This window comes from Bemisia tabaci, unplaced genomic scaffold, assembly GCF_918797505.1.
Source record: "Bemisia tabaci unplaced genomic scaffold, PGI_BMITA_v3".
In the NCBI taxonomy this organism is placed as follows: domain Eukaryota; kingdom Metazoa; phylum Arthropoda; class Insecta; order Hemiptera; family Aleyrodidae; genus Bemisia; species Bemisia tabaci.
In genome coordinates this window covers 277,196-303,140 of record NW_027311740.1, presented here as the reverse complement: position 1 = coordinate 303,140, position 25,945 = coordinate 277,196, and the positions used below count along the sequence as shown (strand labels likewise).

The window sequence follows — 25,945 nt, the reverse complement described above, 5'->3', positions numbered from 1 at the left end:
CAGCAAGTGTGGTTGGTGATAACCATCAAAAGTTGGCAATGACCCCCCTCCCATCCACAAAAACCAAAACAAGCACCGCCATTTTTGGGTCCTAAGCCTCTCTATGGGGCCCAGTGGCCATACTCTCTCAATATAGGTACTCTACCAAAAATATCCTCCGTAGAGAGCGAGAGTACCTATATTAAGAGAGTATGGCCACTGGGCCCCATAGAGAGGCTTGGGACCCAAAAATGGCGGTGCTTTGTTGTGAGGCAGTTTAAATTTTTAACAGGAAAACGTTTGTGCGGACTCCTTCGGAAATTTTAAGGAATTTGCCTCGCACTGTGCAGAAAATTTTCTGAAATTTGCAAAATAATACGCACATCCGTTTTCGCGTAAAAATTAAATTTCCCAGTTGAATTTGGCAATAGCTGATGTGGCTTGGTTCCTTTCTGCTTGACGCGGTCCATTTTTCGATCAAAATACGATCATGTGATCCGAATCGGCCCAATTTACCTTTTTTGAGGTCCGGCCCCGAATCTGTTCGCCAGTTCACGTACGGTTGAAAGTTGCCGCAAGAATGTCGACTTGGTTGCTCGATCGCTGATTAATAGTTTGAACCGTCGAGGAACTGAGGATAGCTCGAGCCTGCCGTGAAAAAAGCTGGAGAGCTTTGCACTCCAAATAGAGAGTTTTTCTTGAGAGGTAAACTCTCAGGGTAGCGTGGGATATCCCCTCCATTACGGCCTCAACTTTGAGAGCTTTTTCGAGCGTTGAAGTTGATTTCAAAGAAAATGAGTGGCACCATCGTGTTTCTCGCAAAATTTCACCAACGAAAAAGTACTTCAATCGCAAATCCCTCACGCATGCAAGAGCTCTATTCTCCATCGTGCTATTTCAGCTGCTTCAGTGATTTCATCTGAAAATGATCGGACGAATTTTGAAAGAAACTCGATTTCGAAAATTTGAGAGTTACGGCTCTCTTCGATATGGCGGCCGCACACGGACAGAAATTTTAACACAAAAGTTAAATACTTTAGGTTAATATACGGGAAGTAAAACACAAAATAAACCTAGCTTTCGGTTGACAATTTCCAGGGTCGCCACAGTCAGGGTAAACCGGGAAATGTTAGGGAATTTTAAAAAGTCAATGAAAACCGGGAAATGTCAGGGATTTTTAAAAAGTCAGGGAAAACCGGGAAATGTCAGGGAATTTTAAAAAGTCAGGGATTACCGGGAAATGTCAGGAAAAATGACGAAAATGTCAGGGAAAATTTGTTAAATCACCTTCATTTGCTTTCTAGAATGGGTTTGAGATTTTGAACGAGAAATTTTGCCTGAAAACTATTTTCAATTATGCCTTTTTAACCATCTGTCAGTTCTTCAGTTGTAAGGGAATTTCACCAAAATGTGTCAGGGAAATCAGAGAAATGTGAGGGAATTTCATTTTCTAAATTCTGTGGCAGCCTTGAATTTCGAGAGAAAATACCAGCCAGTTTTCTTGAAGAAATATAATAAAAACCGAGTGGTGACTACCAATGCCGCAAACGGAGGAAAGCATTTTCCAAGTCTCTCCATCGTTTTCTGGGCTAAATTCACCGCTAACCGTACCAAAACCAACACGAAATTTGTGTTAGTTCGTGTTCACTTCCTATTATAAGTTAAAGTAACACAAGAACACAAATATTTTCATCAGGGCAGCAGAGTGTGCAACCAATCACTCTCTAAAGAGTACCCATATTAAGAGAGTATGGCCACTGGTGTTACCACTATATCTGGCAATAGCTTATGTCGCTTGGTTCCTTTTTGGTGAACGTGGTCAGGGTGTCTACTAAAACAAGCTGGTCAAAAATAAGTACTTTTACAGTGCTTTTTCGGTACATTCTCAAGAAATTCAGTACCTTCTCTGACAGAAAAATTCTGTACTTTTTCAGTATCTCCATTTGACGAAATTCGAAAAATTTCAAAAATTTGAAATTGCGCCAAAAATGACAAAAAATTAAAAAAATTCCGGACCTTTTTGCGGAATTTCCGCACTTTTTCAGTACTTCCGGACCGCCCTTGAAAAATCGGTACTATTTCCGGACTTTCCGGACTTGTAGACACCCTGGTGGTCTAATTGTGAGAAATGAAAAACTACCAATACGGTTCCGCACGTTGAGAAGCTTATGTCACGACGTTCAAAAATTCTTCGTCTATGAACTTTGAAAACACGATAGAAGCGACGCCAGTGATCTCTATGCACCGTTGTCGCATCAATAATCCACATGAAGCAATCAGCGGAGATAAAATTAATGATTGATTAATGAAACCAAGATGGTTAAAAACATGGTCTAGATCCATCTGTTGTGCTAAGAAAAAATGCCGTAAGAGCTACTTAATGATTATTGATGCTAATTATTGAGCCGTATAGTGGAAGAAGACTTCAAATCTCTTCTTCTCAGTTTCAACTTCGTAGGGGTTGGTTTTTGTCTGATATAAACTTGGTTCAAATGGGGTCTTGTTGTCATTTATGAGAAACAATCATGGAAATATTATTTTTAGGATAAACGTAGCCGATTCATCGCAAGTGGGATTTCACTGCTGAAGTGCTCAAGTACCTAGATTTCAACTCTCCGCAGGATTAATAATGAGAGGATCAAACAGTAGGTACGAAATTGTAGGTCACTGCCATAAAAAATGTGTCACATCGCATTAGAATAGTGCGCGGTGTATGGCTCTTCAAAAACGGATTGAACCCACTGAAACCGGTCCGTGTTGTTCGACTCCGCTGAATTTCGCTGTTGGTATTAATACTTATTTATTCAACGGGGGCCCAATTTTGGGAACTGGCAATGGACCACTCGACAGGATGAGAATCAAATCGCTTCAAGTTATGCATCCTCATTAGCACTTCACGTAGCATACGTTGAAAGTGTTTAGAAAGTGCAAAAACAGTTTGTGGGTGTGGAATAACAGTGGAGGGCTAGGGCTTGAGGAGAAGGCGCATAAGTTAAGTGCAATTTTTGCTATTTCGAGATATACATGTTTCAAGTTTCGAAATTACATGGATCCTTATGGCGCAAAGAAAGTTCAAATTGACTTTTTGATGCTTAAAAAGGGGAATTTAGGAGCGAATTTTTCACAGAATATGCATTAAGACTAGTTTTTCTTGAAATCATTAATTACCTCAAGTTTTTCAAAAACTGCACATTACGCGCCTTGTCCTCCATACCCCTCAGTTTGAGGTTTCAAACCACCTATTTCTTGGCCCATTTTAGAAACAACATACATGCCATTAGTCTCCCTTTGCAGATATATGCTTTTATAGGAACCCCAGAGACAGTGGTTCCTTATTGCAAAATGCAATCCAAATCACATCATATTTGCATGATCATTCGGCCATCATATAATCATCTTTAAAAGCAATAAGATTAAATGATGACGCGGGGAAAATTGAATACCTAGACCACAGTTTCATCGCTTTAATTCTGATGATACAAATAAAATATCCAACATGGAAATAATAGGTTTTCTTTCTTGAGCATCTTTAATTTCTTGAGTGCGCATTAAGCTAACGCATGTACAACTTCTCGGTTGACTTAATGCACGTTCGTACGTCCTTCGCTGAGTGAGTATAATCTAGTCACGGTTCCGGCAGTTACATTTTGCGATAGGAAACTGCTCTTTCTGGCTCATCCATAAAAGCACCTAAGTGCATAGAAAAACCAGTAGCATGCATGTCGTTTCTAAAATAGGCTAAAAATAGTGGTTCTTTATTGCAAATTGTGGTATATTTCACTTAGCAAAGGGAGGTTTCAAGTAAAACTTTCCTCGGTACGGGTGATTTTGCAGATCATCAAGAATTTGAAAGAATTGTAAGTGATTTAATCGTTGAGTCTACTATCAAATCTTCTGAATTTTAAACACGCAAGCAGAAGGCTTGTCAATTCTAAAAATAAATTTGCAAATCGATGATGAAACTCTCAAACCGCGTATCTCGATTTGCAACGTGATGCAGCCTTCCTGTCGCACTTCATTTCTTGATCGGAGAACTACTCTCCGTTAATTCTTTAAACCCTGGATTTTTCTTCAAGGAAAGCTCCAAGGAATACTATTGATTTGCTCTCCTTCAAAAAAATAAAGAGGAGACTAGAGCCCCTGAATTGTCGGCCTCCTATGGCGTAATGGTTGTAGCGCTAGCTCCATGATCGGGGGGTCGCGGGTTCGATTCACAGTCGCTGTCAGGCGACCCGAGTTTGATGGTCTCGAACAATGGTTGCCTGGGACTGGTTGTAGGGACGGGACTAAATGCGCAAGGATTAGCCCTTGAGGGCTATTTGAAGTAGAAAAAAAAAGAAAAAAAAATCTCAAACGCCGCAAACGAGATACGTGGTTTGGGAGATACGCACTGAAAAAAAATCTCGGTGTATTTACTAAGAAAAGGGTAAAATTACCAAGAATTCAGGGTTCTATTTGATCCCAGTTTTTTCTTGGTAAAATTACCAATTATGGAATTGGTAATTTTACCGAGAAATCTCGGTAAAATTATTAAACTTTCTCGGTAATTTTACTGGACCTTCGAAAAAACGCCGATATTTTTTATCGACTGTGGTAGAATTACCGAGATAAAATGGCAAAGTTACCGGGAATTGATTACCCATAAAAGTGGTATTCTTACCTAAAAAAACAGTAAAAATACCGGTTTTTAGGTAACCTTACCAGTCTGTCTCGGTAAAATTACCAATAATTGGAAAAAAAATGAGATGGTAAAGGTACAAACGGACCTTGGTAAAAACGCCGAGAATTTTTTTCAGTGCGCCGAATTGCGGCTTCCTCATTACTTGGGTCATCCGACATAAACGTATGGCTGGGTCATGTATGAAGTGTTAAAAAGGATCGCGATGAGAATCGCGAAAACTCGAAGAGCAACAATTATTGTGTCATTCAAGATCCGCCCGCCCCTAATGACGGGTGAGCAAGGTCGAGGCCATAGCATCCCTCCCCACCCTCGGTAAAACGTGAGCCAGCATTCATTCATATTGCGTCAGCCATTCCTCGTGAATGAGTAAGGCTGACACTCCGGGCTGGAATCATCGTATTCGATTGAAAAGTTTGCCACGGCATGGCAGTCGAATTATAACGAAACGTAACGAACATTTTTGCATTGCTATGTGCTGCTTCGTAGGAAGGTAAAGCGATCGCAAGTGATGACATTCCGATGCTTAGCTCAGTGCTTGGGGAACGCACGAAATCATTGCGTCACTGCGGTCGAATGTTGTGTTATTGCGTGCAATGTTTCACTGCTGTGATGGAGATTTTTAATTTGGAGAAAAATGCGCGTTGGTGCGAGCTACTTGACGTGCGTAAATCCGAGTTAATTGAACATTCGCAGCTGCAAAAAAGTGCCTAACTTGTGTTCACCCTGATTGCTCCGTTAAACCACGACCTATCTACACGCTTTTTTATCAATTTCCACAGAAATTTTGGGGCTCTTGCAATGCGAATAAGGATTCCTCGAGGAGTTGTAGAATATTTTTGTGCATGAGCACGAAAACCGCAAGGGAACGAAGGAGGTCTTATTTTCTTCAGCACCAGTACACTACTTTTTAAGTTCTGTCACCTAATTAAAGCTGTTAAGTCAACGTAATGAAAAAATACCTCGGCCGGGTAATGTGTAACAAATGCTGAGATTTGGTTTGCGTTTACAGCAGAACTTTCACTGTCATTTTACGCAGCACTAAATCCACATTCCGTTTAAGATCTTTATTCGAGGTTACAGACGGCGTTGTCTCAATTTGCGAAGAACGCAAGCTGAGGTCGAGATGAATTTCGCCTTAAAAAGCAATCAAATATATCCATTGGATTAAGAAATGACGTCAAAAGCACTGACAAAAAACTAATCTCAAACCAATAAACACGTTGAGTTTCGTTTATTATACACGGTGATCCAAAAGTCCCTCACCACTTCTAGGGAATCTTGTCCCTCTTCAGGGTGATCCCCTTGAAATAATGTTGGGGGATCCCAAAAATCGTTTCTCTCAACCTGGGAGCTTGCAACTACAACCCGTCGAGTCTAACTCAATTTATTCAAAATTTGAAGGCGTGATACCAGACGCAGGCGGTGCAAGATTTTTAGACCACGCTAGGAAAAAAAAGTAGCTTGGATCTAGAGTCCAGACTCTTTAAAAACATGACAAGAAAAAGTACTCTTAATTCAATCGGATTTTTCCTTGAATCGAACAGCCAAAGCCTCTTGATGTAAACGGATTTCCTTTCGATTCAAGCAAAACTCCGATTGAATCGAGAGTATTTTTTCTTGTCGATGTTTTTAAGAGTCTGGACTCTAGATCCAAGCGAATTTTTTTTTCCAGTGCACACAGTGAGAATCGGTTCGATATGAGTTCGTCTCACTTTTGATAAGGAGGGTAAATAACTTCCATTTCTTTGCCCACGTGAGCGGTCAAAGAAGGAGGCGGCAGCGCGCGACCGGCCTTGCGGCCGTAGTAAACAGTAGCACTCACCGGAATTAGTTACGCACCAACTACGCGGGCTTCCACCGTAATCCACGATCAGCGTCTTGGTTCACCACGATCTCACTCGCGCACGAGGCGAATCCTAGTCACAAGCGCGGAGGAATGAAGTGGCACAAACGGGGGCAAAAAAAAAAACGCGGGAGAAAAAAGAAGAGACCAGGATGCAGTTTCGAGTTGGGAGCTTGTTCACTCGGCGACACTCGACGCTCGACAGACGCGGTTCGTCGCGACGGCGGCGCGTCCCAAAAACTGCGCTGGAGAAACTGGCGTCTGACCTGGCGGCAGCTGGAGCGCCTCGGCGCACTCGGGGAGACAAAGCGCCGCCCCAAGGCCAAAACTTCGAGCGGCACGGGCAACGGGGGGTAATTAAGCGAGGGCTAAGTGATATTTCGGTAAACGCACTAATTGCCCCGGATTTAGACACTGCAATGTCACGACGAAACGGATGACCTTTTTGAGAGTTTTCGGAATGAAACGAGGTGTTTTCGTCTGTGATTGTCATGATTGGAGCAGGGCCGGATTAGAGTCCCTTTATACTGAGAGTCAAGACAATGTGAATCCATTTCTGATTGGTCAACCGGATTTTAGGCCTTCACAGTGTCACAAACGGGAATAAAGATTACATTTTCACCAATTGCAAAGATTATAATCTGGAATGGACCGAGGAATTTCGGGTTCGACAAGGAACAAACGGAATGAGAGAAGGAACGGAGAAAGGAATTTAAGAATGAGCCGATCAAAGATTACGAAAAACGTTCAATTTGTGTAATCTTTATTCCCGTTTGTGACTCCATGAGGGGTGTTGTCTTGACTCTCAGTATAAAGGGACTCTACTTACTTTACTTGCCGCCCATGGGCCGCCTGTATTTTGCCGCCCCTTCTCATTCGTTTTGAAATATCAATAAAAACCATCAAGTGAACAAGCCGGAGGGGGAGAGGCGTGTAAGACGCGTTTACTCGTGTTGGTCACATTTTTTGCGAAAGCCCTGTCAACACTACTAGCAAAAGTTCACGAAACTTGGCGCGAAAGTTAAGTTCCGTAAACCTATCTCTGTATGGACAAGGCCCTCCATTTATAAGAAATGAACCAAAAAATTATGAAAGAACAAACATAAATGTGGTTTAATAATTTTGACTTCCCGCGCGCGCGCTGACCGCACTGTGTTGCGCAGCGTGAGATTCTACGTCACATGCGCTGCGTTTCGGGCGACGTGCGCACGCACTGTGTTGGCGCAATGCGTGAAGTATTCGTGCAGTCTTGTAGGCGCTATGCGTTTCACGCTGCCCGCTGCTGACCACAGCGACCGCACTGTCATTGGCGCAATGCGTGAAGTATTCATGCAGTCTTGTAGGCGCTAATATGTGTTACATGCCGACCGCCGCGCCGAGGGTTTCTCCTTTTCATTTCACGTTCTCGTCATCATCGGCACGGATCTGCGCCGCGCCGTTCCAGGCCAAATTCCGTGTTCGGTTTCTCTCTTAGTCTTAACTCGACTAATTAAAGGTGCTGTCTATTTTATCACAGAAGGACGACAAAATTAGAGATATACTCTCAGAAAATGAGAGATTTTGTCACCTTTTCTCGTTCGTAATTTTTTTTTCTGAATCCGATTGTTCTTTATAGCCACATTTAAAAAAATTGCAAAATTTGCCGCCCCCTAAATTTGCCGCCATGGGCCGCGGCCCATGTGGCCACCCCCTTAATCCGGCCCTGGATTGGAGCTGTCTGCCGTGCTGAGGGAGAACGCCGTATGAGCCTTCAGACGTTGCCAAGTTTCCTCCGAGTTCACTGAGAAAATTGTGAAAATTGTTTTCCAAAATTTTCAGGCAATTCTTTACGCGATTCGATCTAAAATATCTGAAAATTTCAAGGAAAACTATGCATACATGTTGTCTAAAATACATGTTTTATTCGGGGAAATTTGGCAACTCTCGAATGTTCACACGGCGTTCTTCCTCAGCACGGTAGCAGAGTCTCCCTTCATGTCGCCAGGTATGCAATTTCATTCCCGGGAAGTTAATAAAGTTGCTCGACGTCTATGCGGACTGCCGGTATCGGTATGCGCGGCCCTCCAGATTCTATGTGCTACTCTGCCTCGCTGAGGAAGAACGTCGTATGAACCTTCGGATGTTGTCAAATTTTTCCTTTTTTCGCGGCTAGGTGGCGTATGGAAACATGCACACAAACAAAAATTGTCTCTTTTCTTAATTTATACATCCAATAAGATACAGGAAAAATTTCGTGTTGATCGGAGTGGTGCGCCATACTTAAAAACGCAATTTTCTAACCTCAAAACGGCCTAAATGCCACCATTAGCCTCCTTTGATGACTAGGCGTGGAGAAATGTAGAGAGAAATATCCGGTTTTATCGTCTCACCTCTTAAGTGATCCACTTAAGTACCTTGAGTCAAAATTTCGAGTCGATCAGAGTGGTGCGCAACACCCAAGCACGCAATTTTCTAACCTCAAAACGCCGAAATTGCCCATTTCGGCACCCATTATCACTCCGTGTGAAAAAAAAAGAAGAGGTACATCCGATATTATTGTCGTACCTCATGAATTAGACACTTAAGTGCATTGAGTCAAAATTTCGAGTCGATCAGAGTGGTGCGCAACACCCAAGCACGCAATTTTCTAACCTCAAACGCCGAATTGCACGGCATTTAGTCATCCGAGTCGATCATGTGCGCAAAACCGAAAGGTCGATTTCTAACCTCAAAACGCCAAAATGCATTTCGGCACCATTATCACTCCGTGTGAAAAAATAAGAAAGGTACATCCGATATTTTTGTCCTACCTCATGAATTAGACACTTGAAGTACCTAGAGTCAAATTTCGAGTCGATCAGAGTGTGCGCAACACCGAAGCACGCAATTTTCTAACCTCAAAACGCCGAAATTGCCCATTTCGGCACCCATTATCACTCCGTGTGAAAAATAAGAAGAGATACATCCGAATTATTGTCCTACCTCATAAATTAGGCACTTAAGTGCATTTAGTCAAAATTTCGTGTCGATCAGAGTGGTGCGCAACACCCAAGCACTTTTCCTTTGCTAAAATACTAATTTACTGAGAAAGATGTGAATATTTTTCTTCCAATTTTCCTGACAATCTTTGATCGCACTTGATCTAAAATATGTCAATATCAAGGAAAAATACGCAAAACTCCCTTCCAGAATAGACGTTTTATCAGAGGAATTTGGGCAACTCTCGAATGCTCGTACGGCGTTTTCCCTTGGCACGGCATTACTGGCCCTGCTGGGTCATAAATCACTCAAAACCGCATCACCTCATTGGGATTTTTCGGGCTCGTTTTATTCCACCTGCAGATTTGTAAGTATCTAATTAACAAAAAGAAAAAGAGACAATTATCTTTTCTCATAATTTCTTGTCACGCCGAGCCTCCTGCTCTCACACTGCCAGCGGTGGCTTGGTTTTTTTTTTTTTTTTTTTTTTTTTTTTTGCATACGACGCGACGGTCTCATATTGTAAAAAAAGTTGGTTTACAGTTATATTTAAGAAGTACCTATTTCGCTCCTTTAACTCATGCGTTTTTGCAATACGATCGATTGAAATAATTGTACGAATAGTGGATACTCCCTTCGTCTTAAAAATTTGGGTCTGTAGACAACTATTAGGCGTTGTTCTTCTCGAATACGCAGAGCGGAAGAGGGGTGAACGGCACGGGAGACTGAAAGACGAAACAAATAAATAAATAACACTTTCTGAATATTCCTTGATTTCAACCATTTCCGCTTACCTCCCTTTACCTTCATTAAAACAATCGACATAAAATTTTGACGACAAAGATCAGAGGAAAATCTATTACTTTATTTTGGTAAGAAGGACGAAAACGCTAAATTTTCTTAACGTCTGTTGTTCATCACAAAAACTCAATTTTTCTTACGGATTCCTACATTTGTTAGAAGTTCCAGCGGACCGATTATTGAGATTGATAGACAAAGCGATGGACAAAGAAGACGAAAGGGACATGGAGGGATCCTATTGGTGCAAGCGGGTGGTTGCAATGGACAAAGGCAGTAGGTAATAGACTAACTAACGGCAACCCACGAGAAACCCGATAGTTAGTCCATCATTTTCTCCCTCCGTCTACAGGGACCGCACATTTCAACCAATAGGATCGCTCCATACTCCCTGTGTCCTTTTTAGCTATCGCTTTGTCTATCAATTTCAATAATCAGCCCGCAAGCTGAGATCGCTCTTAATTTTTCACGTGAAATTTCAAAAGATTTCATAAATTCCATGAAAAATAGCCATTAATTACAGTTTTCCGATTGGATGGCTCATTGAAATTTCGCGGGAGAATTTCAAAAAAATTCAATCGTCATGAAATCGTCCACGCCATGCTCCAAGTCACTAGCGACCCCACTGAAAATACCACACATGCGCGGAAGGTGCGGCAACAGAGAGAGGGACGAAAAACGCATTAGCGGTCATGTAAGGTGACAAACCGATCATTTCCTCCACTTCCAGGCCACCGAAACTTAAGTGTCCGCTCACTTTGCGTCGGGCCCGACATCGGCTGCGCGCTGTCAATTTTTTCCCCCGCCCCCGCCTCCCGCCCCCCAGGTTCGAGTGTTAGTAGTCGTAATTGTGTTTAAAGGTCAATTCTACTGCCAGGCTGGTCTGGTCGCGGCTGATTCCGTTCGGGGCCCCCTGCCCCATCCAAGCCCCGCCGCACAGGAGATCGAGTCAATACGAGAGTTCGGACAAAATTCGGAAACTTTGAACACTTATAACCCCGTTTATACACAACTTTAAGGTTCTAAAAGTGGTTCCGTTGGTTCCCTCGTGAAATTTCCTTCAAAAAGCACCCCTTGTTATTTAAAATGTGACGAAATAAACATCAAAATTTGCAGTTGTAGTTAAAAATTGCATATATTATTCTACCTCTCCTTCTCTATTGCTAATGATTAATATATATATTATTCTACCTATCCTTCTCTATTACTAATACTAATACTATTATTACACTAACTGACTCGATCCACTGTGCGGCGTGGCGGTGTCCCCTCCACGGGGCACGGGCCCCCACTCCTAGGCCCCTCAACCACTTAAAGCTGCCATCTCCCGGTGCTCTCTGGCAACTAAAAGTTCGACGCTAGATGTCGTCGGCCCTCCAACCTAAGAGCGTATCTCTATTTCCTTGTGCGAGCCCCGGAAAGTTTAGAGCTTAACGGAGAACAGGGCTCGCGTAGAAAGCCAGAGACGCCCTTACGTCAGAGGAGCGACGATGTTTGCACTCCCCCCTGCCTTCCTACCTCTCAACAAGTGGTCGTCGCTGCGCGATAAAGCAAACAATGGCTTAATTTTCGGATTTTAAAAGCGTGGAATTCAAGCGATCCGGCAAGCGCGCGTTCAAAAGCTGTGGCACGACGGGAGGAATTTCGCTCCACTTGGGCCAATACTGCCGTGCTAAGGAAAAACGCCGTATGGACATTCGAGAGTTGCCAAATTTCCTTTGGTAAAATGTTTATTTTTGAGGAGAGTTATGAATATTTGTCCGAGAAATTTTCAGGAACTTTAGGCGAAATTGCGAAAACAATTATCTGAAAAATTGGAAGAGAAATATTCCTAAGTTTACCAGGCAATTCGTGTGTTATCAAAGGAAATTTGGCGACGCCTGAAGGTTCATACGGAGTTTTTCCTTAGCACGGCAGAATACTGGCGAGCACTTTTTGCTAGATTTATGGTTATCTACTTATGTTGAGCCGAACGCATAAGTGCGCTAAACAGGAACGGCTTGACAGGCGTCCTGGAAATGTCTATTCTCGCAAATGGCAACACTGTTTTCCTTCCTTTAACGCTGCTGTATAAATAATCAATCCTAGATTCGAAAAATAGGTGTTGATTTTTTTTCAAAAACATTCAAATTGGCGTGGCCCATTGTTGCCAACTTTCAAAAATCGTCACTACTTATGTGCCCGCAAAGAATATACGTCCTCGAATCTTGGAGAAGAATCATCATGCCGATATTCAGCAAGATCCGTCGAGTTTTTCGCCACTGCGGGCCGATTCTTGAAGTTGGATAGACAAAACTGTAGACAAAGAAGACAAAAAGTGTATGTAAGGATCCTATTGGTGGAAGCGGGCGGTTGCAATAGACAAGGGAGGTAGCCTAACTAGTGGCAACCCACGATCGAGATTTACTCTATAGTGAGTCCATCATTTTCTCCCTCAGTCCCTAGGAACCACCCATTTTAACGAATAGAATCGCTCCATACCATATGTCTCCTTTGTCCATATCTTGTCTATCAATATCAATAATCAGGTCACAGGTAAGGGCCGGGAATAAATCGACAATCGTTATTGATTTAACAACCCGACATATTCATGAACTGAATCAAACTCTTCACTTTCTGAACTGCACGTGGGCGAGAGAATGCTTGCCGCATTCACAATTTCCTGATCAAAGACCGATTTTCCAGATTTTTTTCTGATATATTCCGGCATTTCCTGACGATAGACACTACAATACGATTCAGTTCATGCGACTGTGCTATCGGTTCTGGGTCTGGGAACCGAATCTTCCGTTTATATTATCGAGCTTATTCTGGTTCGGTTTTATGTGGCTGCTCGGTTGCACATGGTTCCGGAGCCAAGAGTATACGGTCACACGAACCGAATAGTTCGGCCGATATGCGACACCGTACACTGGAAAAAAACACATTGGATCTAGAGTCCATACTCTTAGAAACATCGACAGGAAAAATACTCTTGATTCAATCAGATTTAAGCTTAAATCAAGAACCAAGCTCTTAATTTGAGCGGATTCCTTTTGATTACCTAAGCTTAAATCTGCTTGAATCAAGAGTATTTTTCTTGTCAATGTTTCAAGAGTCTGGACTCAAGATCCAATGTGTTTTTTTTCCAGTGTGCTTCGGTTCAAGGAACCGAACTTTCGTTACCTCCGTGTAGAAGCAGTCACAGTCTTGGCAATCCTTTCGCGATGCGACACTCATGAAAGGGTCGCTTGCGACCTCCAGTTGACCCAGGGCCAGAGAGCGTCTCTGGGCGGCGCCGGCACCGGGCACCGGTGTCGAGCAGGAATGACCATTTCCACCGTCCGCTTTTACACAGAACGTGAGTGAAGCACAAGGCTCAATCAAGCGTGCTATTCGTAAATGGTGGCCATTCAGCAGATGTACATGCAAGCGAAAACCAATAACCCACCCAACAGTGTTGTTCGCATGAGGTGAATGCAAAACGATTCACCTTGCAGCTTGCAGAAACGTTCATATATCGCGCAGTGGGTGCATCTTGGAGCGATAATCGAACCTTTTATGGAAACCCACTGCCACGCGCGTTATCCAAGAAAGCAGTTGTTCCAGAAATGAAATTTTGTGAAAATGGACCTGATAAAGTTCAAGCTGAAAATTCTAGGGAAAAACTTTTTCATTGCCCGTGACATGGGTGACGGTCATCCAAAAGACTATAAGAAATTGTTCCGGTGATCAGCAATCGATAAGTTTAACCTTTAGTGATGGAAAAGGGGGGGGGGGGGCTTATTACTTAGTTTCATGGTAGGCAAGAAACTGTTGGTCTGTGCTTTCTTCTTCAAGATCGTGTGGTTATGTTTTTGACAAATAACAAAACAAAAATTGAGGTTAAAATCGACGGAAAAAGATGCCAATTATTCACAGAAAACGGGAAATACTGCTCTTGCGCGGTAAGGATATCGATGGCTCAAGTGAGAAACCACGTTTCTCCATTTGCGACGTTGCAGATTTCCCGTCTTATTCCGTCTTCATAGAAAAAAATAGATGTTGCTGACGACAGCACCTTCTGTTCACAGGGCTCCTGCAGTTTCTCTGTTCCACAGAATTTTCCTGTTGTGAGAACAGAACTCCGGTCGTGGGTTTGGTTAAGACTATCGACTGAGGGGAAAAATGATGGACTAACTAATCGGTCTCTCGTGTAACCTCCCATTTCCACCAAAAGGATAGCTTTATTTTCAGCGTGTCTTCTTCGTTTATAGCTTTGTCTATTAATTTCAATAATTGGCCCGTAGGGCCATTCGAAAAAGATTTAACAATCGACCCGCTGGACAAGTAAGTATTAAGTAAGCGCCAGACGTTCAAGTTGTTAGCTACGCGTAATTGAACGGTTAATTTACAACGCCGGGCAACAGTGGTTTTAGGTGGACATCAGCTGTTTACCACGCGACTAAACACTACAATTTTTTTTTGTTTACGATGCGGTTTCCTAGAGGTTAGTTTTACGTTGTAAGATAATAAAAAAGTTTGTTGGAGAACTTCAAAGATGGTGTAGTTCGATCAAAGAGCATTTCAATGGGAAATCAAGTCTACGCAAGATAATCATTAGAAGGTAATCTCTATTGAAGTTTCTGACTTGATTTTAAGTTTAGAGGTCTACTTAAAGGTCTACTTACAGGTGTATAAAGGGCTCAGCTGATTAGTCGAATTCACTAACGCTTGATTTCTGGTTCTGTAATTTCTGAGGGCTTACAGCGTCACCGAGAACTTAAGGGATCAGAGGTTAAAATTCAATTCTCTCTCATGAAATCCGTTGTAATATGGACCCGAGGTCAGATTTAGGGGGTGGCCACATGGGCCACGACCCATAGCGGCAAATTTAGGGGGCGGAAAAAGTTGTAACTTTTTCAAAAGTAGGTATCAAGAAAAAAATCCGATTCAGAAAAAAATTACAAACTAGAAAAGGCGAAAAAATCTCTCGACTGAGAGTTAAAGTATAGTAATTTCTAATTTGTTCGTCATTCGGTGTTACAAGAGACAGCGCCTTGCATGAGTCTTGTTGAGAGAGAAACCAAACACGCAATTTGGCCTGGAGCGGCGCGGCGCAGGGAGCAATGATGATGAGTACTTGAGATGGAAAGGAGAAGCCCTCGGCGCGCCGGTCAGCATGAAACACATATTAGCGCCTACAAGATTCCATGAATACTTCACGCATTGCGTCAAACGTAGTGCGGTCAGCATAGGTTGGTGTGAAACTCATAGTGCCTACAAGACTGCAGGAATACTTCACGCATTGCGTCAAAAACAGTGCAGTCAGCAGCGGTCAGCGTGAAATGCATAGCGCCTACAAGACTGTAGGAATACTTCACGCATTGCGCCAAACACAGTGCGGTTGGCGCGGTGGCGGAAATTAAAATAATTAAACCGTATTAATGTTTATTCTTTCATAATTTTTTCGTTCTTTTCTTAAAAATGAAAGGATTCGTCCTCACAGAGATATTTTTACCAAACTTAATTTTCGCGCGCAAAGTTCCGTGAACTTTTGCTAATGCTAACAGGGCTTTCACAAAAATGTGCCGAACACGAGTAAACGCGTCTTATGCACCATTGCACCCCTCCTCCTCCGGCACCGGCACGTTCACTTGATGGTTTGTATCGATGTTTCAAAACGAATGAGAAGGGGCGGCAAAATACAGGCGTCCCATGGGCGGCAAGTAGGTAAATCCGGCCCTGAATGGACCACTAGACAAGGTACGAAGTTGAGGATTCTGATACATGTTTCTTTAACAAAATTTTACGTAGAACACGACTCGCGCGACGAAAATTACTGAAATTAACTCCCAACCAAGAAATTTAATGTTTTTTGACGTGTGACTTCAAACCTCCCGCTCATGAAAACGCAATGGTATACGTGAGTCTAAGCGCGCACTAAATGTTAGCATGACAGTCTCTGCTATACAAAAATATGGCAACCTCAATGTCGACGGTTTGGCTCAGCTGCAGCAAGTTGTTCATGGTTTGAACAACACAGGGTGGGCATTTGGGCAATAAACATTGCTTGATTGAGAGGCCTGCCGAGACCGTTGTAGTACGCGATTGGACTCACGTACAGTGTTGAGTTTCTTATGACCGGGGAATTCCCCGGATCTAATATACAAATACAATAAAAACGTCAATATCTTAGTTAGACGTTGAAATTTCAGTAATTTTCAATGCAAGAATCGTGTTCTACGTAAAATTCTGATTAAGAGACATGACGATGGTGTAAGTCGCCAATCACATAACTCGATTTGCGACGTCGCAGACTTCCTGTCATACTTTTTTTTTTTTAAACGGAAAACTAAGAAAATTCTGCAAAAACTTCAAGGAGAGATGTCAATTTGCTTTCCTTTAAAAAAATAACATAGAGGCGGAGATTTTCAGACACCGCAAATGAGATATTATGTGATTGGGGACTCACGCCGTCGATGTATCAGAAAGCTTAACTTCGTAATTGAAAGATGGATACGTCTTACCTAATGAGATGCTGGCCAAAATGTTCATCAAGACGTAAACCAGAACTGGCGTTTTAACAACTGAGCACTATTATTAGATTGTCATTCAATCGGTTTTTGCTAGGCGAGAATTTTGACTCCAGAGGTGTGTAATGCAGTATACCTATGGGAGATTTTTGAGAGCCGATTTTTCTTATTAAGTTTACTGAGCAAAAAAGGAGTCTCGGGAAAACCATAGGTAATACGAAATCTAAAATATTGAACAATTTGCTATGACCAGGCCGCAAAATTGCCGGATTCCCAAGTAGCACAGATTGCAATAAGTAGCGATTACATAGTAAAAATATCGCAATTTAACGGAGTGTTGTCGTGTATGTCGCCTAGCTCCTATTTGAAGGGGAACTATTTACCGAAACCTTTTGCAATAAAATTGAAATAAGTTTCAATTTTTCATTGCATTGCATATTGCCTACCTCTCTGACACATAAAACTCATTTTGTTGTTCGTTTAAAATCGGCATAAATCGACTAGAAGCTGTAAAAATATTGCAATTTATTGGGAGAAAATTACAATTGTATCGAAATCAAATTGCAATTTAATTTCAATATTTTCGTTGCACTGTGCTACTTGGATTATAATGAAATCGTACGCGCTCTGCGTGCACGAAAATGAACTGGCCGCTTGTTTGTGCAGAGGATTATTTTGCCTAGATTTATAATTGCATGTGAAGGCGCTTTTCACGTCGATTTGTATTCGAGGTAAGCGTGGCATTTTACGATGATAACACTATTCGACCACGTGGGTGCCAGTGTTGCCTACACCAAACATTGTAGGCGAACTTCCAACGCGTTAGAATCACCTCTGCACATTTAGTAGAAGAATGTTCCATGTGTAAACTAAGGCGTGACATTTACGGTGATACCACTGTTCGACCACGTGTGAGCGCAGGCTGCCTACACTAAAAATTGAAGGGGGACTAGCAAGGCGATGAGGTCGCCTCTTTCTGTCCGGTAAAAAGCCGCTTTTTACATGTTTCGAGTAAGTGTGTCATTTCACGACAAGAGCTGTTTTTTTTTTCTTTCTTTTCATGTAATATGGATTACCATTTAATGTACTCAGTACTCATATTTCACTTGTATTTTTCATGAAATCATGAGAATCATCCAGTACTAAAAAAAAAGAAAAAAGAAAAAGGAGGCCAGTGGAGAAGTACCTAATTCCGGAAAATAATCATAAAAATTGCTCAGATCATGAACACTGATCCTATTTGTTATCTTTGGCAGGAGTGAGCATCAATATGGGCAACTATGCGTTTGAGCACTAGCTTCCTAATACTCCTGTCATGCTGGGGTTTGACCATGGAAGAACTACAACCGACCCCAAATGCATATCTCTACTCTGATGTAGATGCTTGCACAAGATATAACTTCTTGCCAATCAATGAAAAAAATTTCCGGGAAGCCATTCTTTTCTTCAATCTCTGCCAGCAGCTCATACATGTTCTTCCAGCAGAACAACGGAAAGACTATGCTAGATACCTTAGACATGAGGTATGATTCCACAAATACACTCGATTTCCTGGCTATTAGTATCTGATCGGAGAAGTAAAAGTCAGAACCATTTTCTATTTCTTCTTATTCTTTCTCACATTTCTACAGAACTACTCCAACAAGGATTCCAATTGAATCAATTTCTGCTAGAAGGACGTAAGGCCAAAAACTCCTAATTTGTGGTGTCATCAACGAAAGCCAGGGCTCACGATTTTTTGACTAAAACCCATCTAACAGAAATTGATTCAATTTCGATATTTTCGTAAATGACTTTTCAAAGCACATGTTTTTCAAAGTTAGGATAGGTTTTTTGATGTTTTTTTTTACTTTCTCGCTCCTTTTTTTTTTTCAATTTGAATTCCATTTACTGATAAATTACTCTTGACGATTACCCTGCAATTCAATAGCGAGGCATCTCAAATCATACATAACTATACTCAGCAAAAACATTGGGAGTTACACGAAAAACCTATCTAAATGAAAGGATTTTTTATTTTGTCTAAAGTAAGAAAAAACAGGTTCTATTCTTACATAAAATCAACTAATTTCTATTTTCAGTGTCACAGCAACATTGCCTGCCAAGTATTAATTGTATAAGCTTTTGACATTTAACTAAAATGTTTGGTTCTACTTTCTAGCTTATCATGACACGAAATGAATTCAAATCAAAAAACGAAAACAAAGATATTGCACAATGGCTTGAAAAAAAAATCGACTCTCTTCTCCTGGATATAGACAAACAGCAGTCTGACGCAGGGTGAATATTTGCTAAAATTAATTTTTTTTTTAAGAAGTTAGGTACCAAAGTAGGCACTCTGATAAATAAAACAGAGGTTTAAACAGAATTTTAGACTCTTTCACTCTTAATTCTATAAAATGGCGAGCCGTAGCCTACAATGAGGATTTAAAAAAAAACCTTTTGCAATTAAATTTATATTTGTGTTCTTTCAGTAAAATACTATTTTATCCCTACTGATTACAAAAACAATTTGTTTGCTTCATTTATTGACAATCTTATAATCTTCCTCCAACTTCAGCTGCTAGCGGAAGTTTTTTTTCTTTTTTTTTTTTTTCTTTAAATGCTTTGGGATCTAGTTACTTATAGCACGTTTTTAACTTTCTCAGAACGAAATTTTAAAAGTTGCCATAGGTGTCAAAATGTCATAGAGTTTAAAAAACTTAAACTTCCGCGATCCAGATGATGATCCGTAGAAAATGGCACCAAGGCATGGATATAACGCACTGTTCTGACCAGCCGGAGAGGCTCCATTATTTGCAGCTCGTTCATAACTTTTTGGATTGAAATTTTAAAAATTTTCGAAAATGTCAAAATATTGTAGTTCGAAAAACTCAAAATTCCGAGCTTGAGATTGCCATCTGTGGAAAATGGCAATGGAGCATGGATATAACATTATTTTTTAACGATTCGTAGAGGCTCTATTATTTTTAGCATGTTTCTACTTTCTCGGACTAAAATTTTACAAAATTCCGTAGGTGTCAAAATATTGTAGTCAAAAAAACTCCAAATTCTGTGCTCCAGATGTTCATTTGGGGAAAATGGTTACAGAGTATGGATGTGACGTCCTCGGCAAAAAATATCGCGTCAAACAGGTCCCACTTCTGGCATTTTCAAAAACAGGGTTTCTTTGCCATATTCAGGCCAAGAAAAAAATCTAAAAAAATTCTCCGAAGCTCAATTTACTCTTTTTTTTAAAAAAACAGTATTAAAAAGGTGGGTGCCACTGACCCATTAGAAATGAGGAATGTGACATTTTATCAATGTTCGATCTTGCAATTAAACCTCTCAAATTAGAAGAGGTAAAAGAGAACCGACGACTGATTTAGAGTTTAGACACACAGAATCAATACTTTTAATTCTAATGCTTCTTACAATTTCTTGACGATATAATTCACTCCGGATAATCACATGATATTTCGTAATATTTTTAATATTGTTATGTTATTAGAAATGATCATGCGCTGGTATCTTCAGCCTTCCAGTTACCATTTAGTCGGTTTCATCTATGGAGAAAAGGAGGTCCAAAAGGAACTGATACTCAAAGACAAACGCTGAGAACAAACGATGGAGGGTCGATTTCTAAGCCACCTGAGTATGAAGATATAGATCAAGACGATCTCCTTTCAGAGGAGAGGATAAGTCTCAATGACGTTGCTTTAATAGGACTGATTTTGGGATTGGTATCAACAGTCTCTGCTGCATTTACTTTGCTGTACATCTGTTACTGTGGGTGAGTGGTCTTCTTAAACAAAGGCGAGTTCTAAAATGACAACTTTTTTCTTTGCTACTCTTATGAATTCCTTTAATTTTTAATTGCTCACCTAATCAGGAAATTGGTTTTTTTGATTGGAGCTCAAAACATTTCCTTTCCCTAACAAATCTTTGGAAACTCAAGGCAGATCACTTCCCTATCAACTCATCCAAAATACATTCCACACACTGATGGCCAAAGGGAGAAATCGTACATCTCTTATAGACACGTTGCAGACTTCTGTCATATTTTGTTTTTTCTTTAGAAAACTGGTCAAAGTAATTTCTAAGTTTTTCCTCTCTATTTGGCAGAATATTCTGTATTGATATCAAGTTATAAAATTGGCTTGTTTCTCTTTGAAAAATGAAATGGGAGCCAAACATTTAAACCATCGCAATGAAGATACATCATTTCACACTTCAGCCATTGACATGGTCTCTTTGGGAGCGAGATCGAAAGAGAACAGCTAGAAGCTCATATTAAAACAAAAAACATTATGGGCAAGCTAAGTTTTTCTTCACTGAAGATGCAGTAGCTAAAAAACGACTCAACTTTCCTTTTCAAATTTATTGCAGAATCTTCGTAGAAGCATTCGGTAAAATTGAAAATCCTCAACTGGCGCAGTGCGCCATTGAAAATATTCATATTTTTTAATACAATTCTTAGAAGACATAGGAATGCTCTTAATACTAAGAAAATAAAATCTCATTTTTGCTTTTGTTTCAGGAACAAACGAAAAAAGAAAACAGGTAAGGAACAAAGAACGAATGAAGGTTGGACTCAGAATAAGCAGAGAATCCAACATCGTAAATGGGGGGAGAGGGGCGAAAGGCAGACAAAAACTAAGAAGCTTGAAAGTTATAGAAAAAGACAAAAAAGACTTAATAATATTTCTAGAGAGGACTTACTTTGGTAAGGAGTCGTGAAACAGAAATTTGTACTTCGCAACATGAGATGGCAAAATTCGCCTGTTCACAAAGCGTACTTCTTCTCTGTTTAAGTCCATCAAATTGTCCTGCCCAGCAACTGTGAACAAATAAATTAATGTCTTTAGTAAGATAACTTTTGGTTGAACGAGATGGACAGAAGATAATTTAAAAGAGGCTGCAAGTCCCTTAGAGAAATAGGGGAGTAGAAACAGATCAGAAAGCACTTGACTACTTAAAATGGATATTTTTCTCTAAGAGGGCATTACAAAATTAATGAGCGCCTCTGCACTCTGAAATGTAACTACTGAATTTTAATTGCTTGTTTTCATGACGGATGGTAAGAGGCCATTCACAGGCCATTCGGTAAAAATGTTGAGCAGAGGCAAAAATGTGTTGGAAGGCACCTGAATTAAAACACAATATTTCTTTAACCCCTGATAAAGTTCATTGGCATCATATCATAATGTGAATTGGCGGCTTCTACTTTCTGATATTATACCGGTTACCCCTGCTAGGATGATGGCATGATATTATGCTGCTTGAATCATATACACTGCAGTTTCCCCACCTCCATCCAGCTGTGAGAGACTTGTTTTGGAGGCAGAATAATATTAATGGCCAAAGTGTGAAACCGCGTACCTCCATTTGCGACATTGCAGACATCCTGTCATATTCACCTACTTTACTTTATCGTTGGAAAACTAGTCAGTGTAATTTGTTGAAAGCTTCCTTCATATTTTTTTCTCCATGAGCGGAATAGGTATTGTGTGTAAATTTCAAGCTACAAAGACGACTCACCTATTTCTCTTCAAAGAAATAAAATGCAGGCGGAAATTTTGAAATAGCGTATTGGAGATATGTGGTTTTGAACTTTGGCCATTGCTATGTTTTTGCTCAGATTAAAGTAATGAAGATTTTATAAATATATTCTACTTTCAGTGTATAACTGATCTAAAGATCAAATTTTTCATGTTGTTCAAGGTCTTCAATTATGGCAATGAACTGAAGTAGTACAATAAACTCTCGACTTACATACTTTTAAAACACCAATTAACTTTCACCTATGTTTTCTTTTTATCTGTACAGCTTTATGCAATAATCGTCAAAAACAAGAAAAGGACGATGATGAGGATTCGCCAATAGATAAACAATGTTCACACTCCGCTGTGGGGTCTCAAGTATCAACAAAAATGTAAGAAAGTTCGACTATGCATAAGTTTTTTTAGTATTGATTCAATCTTTTAGCAGGACAATTGAAGTTGCATGACAGCTACTGAAGCCATTCAAATATTCTCTCAACTATCCCAGCGACCCATCACTCGATCAGCTAACTCATAATCATTCTTTTCAAGTCCCTATCTAAATCATAGCAACATTTTCCACCTAATCATCATCTCTTTCATTTCAAATTGTCGATAGTCAGCTGTGGGCTCCACTGGGGTAAAATCCATTTCTTAAACCTACAGAAAACAAAACAAAAAAAACCCCTTCAAATAAGTATTCTTACAGTGGATACATCTCTCAGAACACTTTCAGGTGACAATTGCCAAACATAGGTGCTTCATCCAATGCATTGGAGACCTTGTAGAATTTTAATTTTTTAAGTACACTCTGCCAAAACTTTAACTTACAGAGATTTTGTTTTCCTTCAATGACTGAGTTGACAAGAAGTTTTTTTTAAGAATGTGTTATGTGCCTGCCATGGGACATAACCGCAACCTCCACATTCCTTCGTCTCTACCATCGGACTCTGCACATTCCACATACTATCTATAATCACCTGACACAGAGTCCGGCCTAATCACTTCAACCTTCACTTTTTCGCTTTCACTGTTTACCCTTGTCGCGAGCGCCTCCGTGTCTTGCGTCAACCCCTTCGGGCTGGGCAACCGACCCGATGAGGATGCCGTCCGAGAGACGACAGGCACTCTAGTTTCGGACCCTGGGCTCCATCCACCCAGCTAGAGTCGCGACTGAGGGTGATCGATGATACTACCATTATTCTTGGGACTCTCCAGATAGTCTCACCAGACGCGTGTTCATTCTGTCTTCGTACATTTTCAACCAATATACATATACTTGCTCTACCATCAACTCCGTGGTTTTTTACTCTGTTTTCCCGATCCTGACAAAGGGGCAGGACCACTACAAATGACAAAGGCAAGACATAGATAACTTCAATACTATCAATACTATACTAATACTATACTATACTAATATCAATACTAACACTAGGTATACTATATCAATACTATAGAATAATAAACTTTTATAGAACTAATGATAAGTTTTGTTTTAGAGCCAAATACTCAAGTGGAGAATGTAAGGTGAACAAAAGCGAAGGTTGTGTGACACAATATCAGGCATCTGACCCAAACTCTCTTCTTCGCACAGGCGGACAAGATGTTCAAAAAACAAATACAATAACAGACTATGGAGAAGATACTGGTGAAGCCAGGCCACAGTATGAAGAGGTCCATGAAAATCTTCAGTGGAACACTGACATCATACCTAAAGTTGAAGCCATAGCTTACCGTATGAATATGGAAGAAATTCAGCCGGCCAATAATGTTATTGCTCAATATAGTGGTACTCCCAATGAATTGGGGCACATAGTTGATGATAGGAAGTTTAGTCACTCTTTGATTATGGATCAACTCCAATCAGGACATAAAACAATACCAATGACTGAACTAAATGCAAGTGCAGAGAGGAAAGAAGGCTATGGAGACTATGACGAGCAAAAACAGAGTCTGAATGTAATTACGCAGCAGAACATTGGCAACAGAAGATTTAGTGACAATTTGATGGATAGTAAAAAGCCTCAAAACCTCAGTTTTATTCCAGAAGATGCAAAATCAGGTCTGCCACTGAGTTATGCTCAACAAAAATATTCCAAAGGTCAAGTCCCACTGATGGATCCACATTTTCCATGTGATGTGCGACAACAATCAAGGCTATTCACGCAACAAATGTCAGCATCGTTGCAACCAACAGCTGAACAATCGCAAACGCTGCAGCTACAAAAAGATCTTCAAGCAATACAACAAGAAGGTAATGAGGCATCAAGCATGAAGGAGCTTTTCCACGCTGGAAAAAAGAATGTCGATGAAAATCAAGAGGCTTCTAAATGTGTAAAATGTAACAAAAATAAAAAATTAGGTAAAAAAAGACTAAATTTTACTTGCGAAAATGAGAGTGCAATGATGCGTTCTAAACTGGGAACCAGTAGAAAACCATCAGCCTTGGATAAACCACCCATGCCATGTCCGATGACCGAATCAGAAAACATAATGCATCAGGAGAAATTTTTATGTTCTTTATCAGCAACAACACCTTTAACAATGAAGGAACAATACTATAAAATAGACAGTAAAGCCCCAGATAAAAAAGAAATGTTGGAGAGGGATTATCCAAACCAAAGGGGTACTGAGAATGTAAATTTGCAGATAAAGGATAATCTTTGTGGTGATGCTCAAAGTTTATTGAAAAAAAGCAACATTGCTTCCGCAGACATTCATCACACGGACACAGAGATGCAAAAAATTGGGGAGCATCAAAGGCTATTAAATAGATCTTTTCAAAATACTGTCAGTAAGAAACGCCATCGACAGAAAGTTGGACATCATCCTCGGTCACCCCTTACAAATGACAAGCCGGTGGATGAGAACAATTCAAGCTACTACAGTGTTAAGCCTGGGTCACCGTATCAATCCTGTGCTGAAGTAGATCCACTCTTTTCAACCAAGGAATTTGGTATTCCCGAGGGCATTCAACAAAGAGCAGACTTTGAGGGCGTTCAGAAAACAAACAACACATTCACCTCTAAGACACAGAAAATTGTGAAGACTGTATTTAGGAGATATGATTCAAAAGTGAGAGATGGTGATGAAGAGAAATTGATTAATAGATAAGCTTCCGGTGATAAATAATGATTGTCTCAATTCATTTGACAGTTTTGCAAGCTTGAAAGTTTTTGAGCGAAGAAATCTGAGAAAACCTGTTGAAAAATGCACTTGATTAGTGGGCAGAATCATTTCAATATCGACTGAAAGTAGTTGCTCCAAAGTTAGAGAAAATTCCTTGGATATACATTCAGATTGCGATTAGTCCTAATGTAACCATGAAAATTTCAATTGAGAACAATCAGTTCTTCCTCAGCATCAGCACTGAGAATATGATTGGTGCAACTCATAATCATTACCTATTTCCTAGGTCTTAAAACAGGCTGCTAGCAGCAAATTGAACTTGTCAAGTGTGATGAAAGCAGTGAGTTCAAAAACTGTATTGGTGCATAATGAAAGTGTCTTCAATTCCTAAGAGTGTCATTTAAGAGATAGGTAATTTTCTGAATTCACAAAATTTCTTTCGTCAAGTTAATATGGTGGGACAGGCATACAGCTTGCCACTATTACACTATTGCCACTATACTGGATCTTCAAAGTAAGGGGTATCAAATAAGAAATGTAT

At 40.5% G+C, this 25,945-nt stretch overlaps 2 protein-coding genes across 4 annotated transcripts in view; one reads left to right on the top strand and one right to left on the bottom strand.

The window, feature by feature from the left end:
- Positions 1–25,945, bottom strand: part of LOC109033021 (uncharacterized) — a 39,342-nt gene that overhangs the window by 11,616 nt on the left and 1,781 nt on the right. For 2 of the 3 annotated variants that reach the window (XM_019045421.2, XM_019045420.2), the window contains exon 2: positions 21,455–21,572. In XM_019045421.2, coding sequence (XP_018900966.2) covers positions 21,455–21,552 — 98 coding nt within the window. In that variant the 5' untranslated portion in view covers positions 21,553–21,572. Of the gene's footprint in view, positions 1–21,454; positions 21,573–24,659; positions 24,812–25,945 lie in introns of all 3 variants that reach the window. The other variant, XM_072305702.1, reaches the window with a different exon arrangement.
- On the top strand, positions 14,022–25,945 carry LOC109033018 (uncharacterized). Its single transcript, XM_019045413.2, has 7 exons — positions 14,022–14,844; positions 18,010–18,276; positions 18,915–19,033; positions 20,244–20,525; positions 21,273–21,295; positions 22,562–22,667; positions 23,775–25,945. Exons 2-7 carry the CDS (start codon positions 18,034–18,036, stop codon positions 25,387–25,389), a joined length of 2,388 nt encoding a protein of 795 aa, XP_018900958.2. The 5' UTR covers positions 14,022–14,844; positions 18,010–18,033; the 3' UTR covers positions 25,390–25,945.